General features: G+C 43.4%; 1 protein-coding gene across 1 annotated transcript; it reads left to right on the forward strand.

The window, feature by feature from the left end:
• Positions 1 to 83: 83 nt before the first annotated feature.
• On the forward strand, positions 84 to 467 carry TM35_001351010 (apurinic/apyrimidinic endonuclease; the record flags this gene model as incomplete). The annotated part of the gene is made up of 1 exon (XM_029031867.1): positions 84 to 467. A coding segment is annotated over one exon (384 nt), but the record flags the coding sequence as incomplete, so codon positions are not given.
• Positions 468 to 469: the final 2 nt, after the last annotated feature.

The raw sequence follows: 469 nt of genomic DNA on the forward strand, positions 1-469 counted from the left end.
CACTTGCTGGTTTTATCTGGACGGGTGATTTAAATGTTGCGGAACGGGATTATGATCGTTACTTTGCCGGCACCTACAAAACTATGCAGAAGTGCAGTGGATTTACACCAGAAGAACGGGCTTCTTTTCGGGAAACACTACGAACAACAAATGCGGTGGATACCTTCCGTGCCTTATACCCACGAGCAGCCCCGGTGTATACATTTTGGTCTGCGCGTATTAANTACTCCGGCACTCGTACATATATAAAAGATTCCATCGCAGCAAAATGGAAAACCACAACGGTAAAGGGATTTAATACACTTAATACTATACAAGGAGTGGGGCAAAGCGATGGAGATGAGGAAGGACGTGTACTCACAACTTATTTTGGTACAGATGGAAAGAATGGAGGAGATGGCTTTGCATTGGCATTAATAAATACATATATTCCAAATAGTGGAATGACACTCGAACGTCTTCCCTATCG

The sequence above is a fragment of the Trypanosoma theileri genome (assembly GCF_002087225.1).
Source record: "Trypanosoma theileri isolate Edinburgh chromosome Unknown TM35_Tth_135_V1, whole genome shotgun sequence".
Classification (NCBI taxonomy): domain Eukaryota; phylum Euglenozoa; class Kinetoplastea; order Trypanosomatida; family Trypanosomatidae; genus Trypanosoma; species Trypanosoma theileri.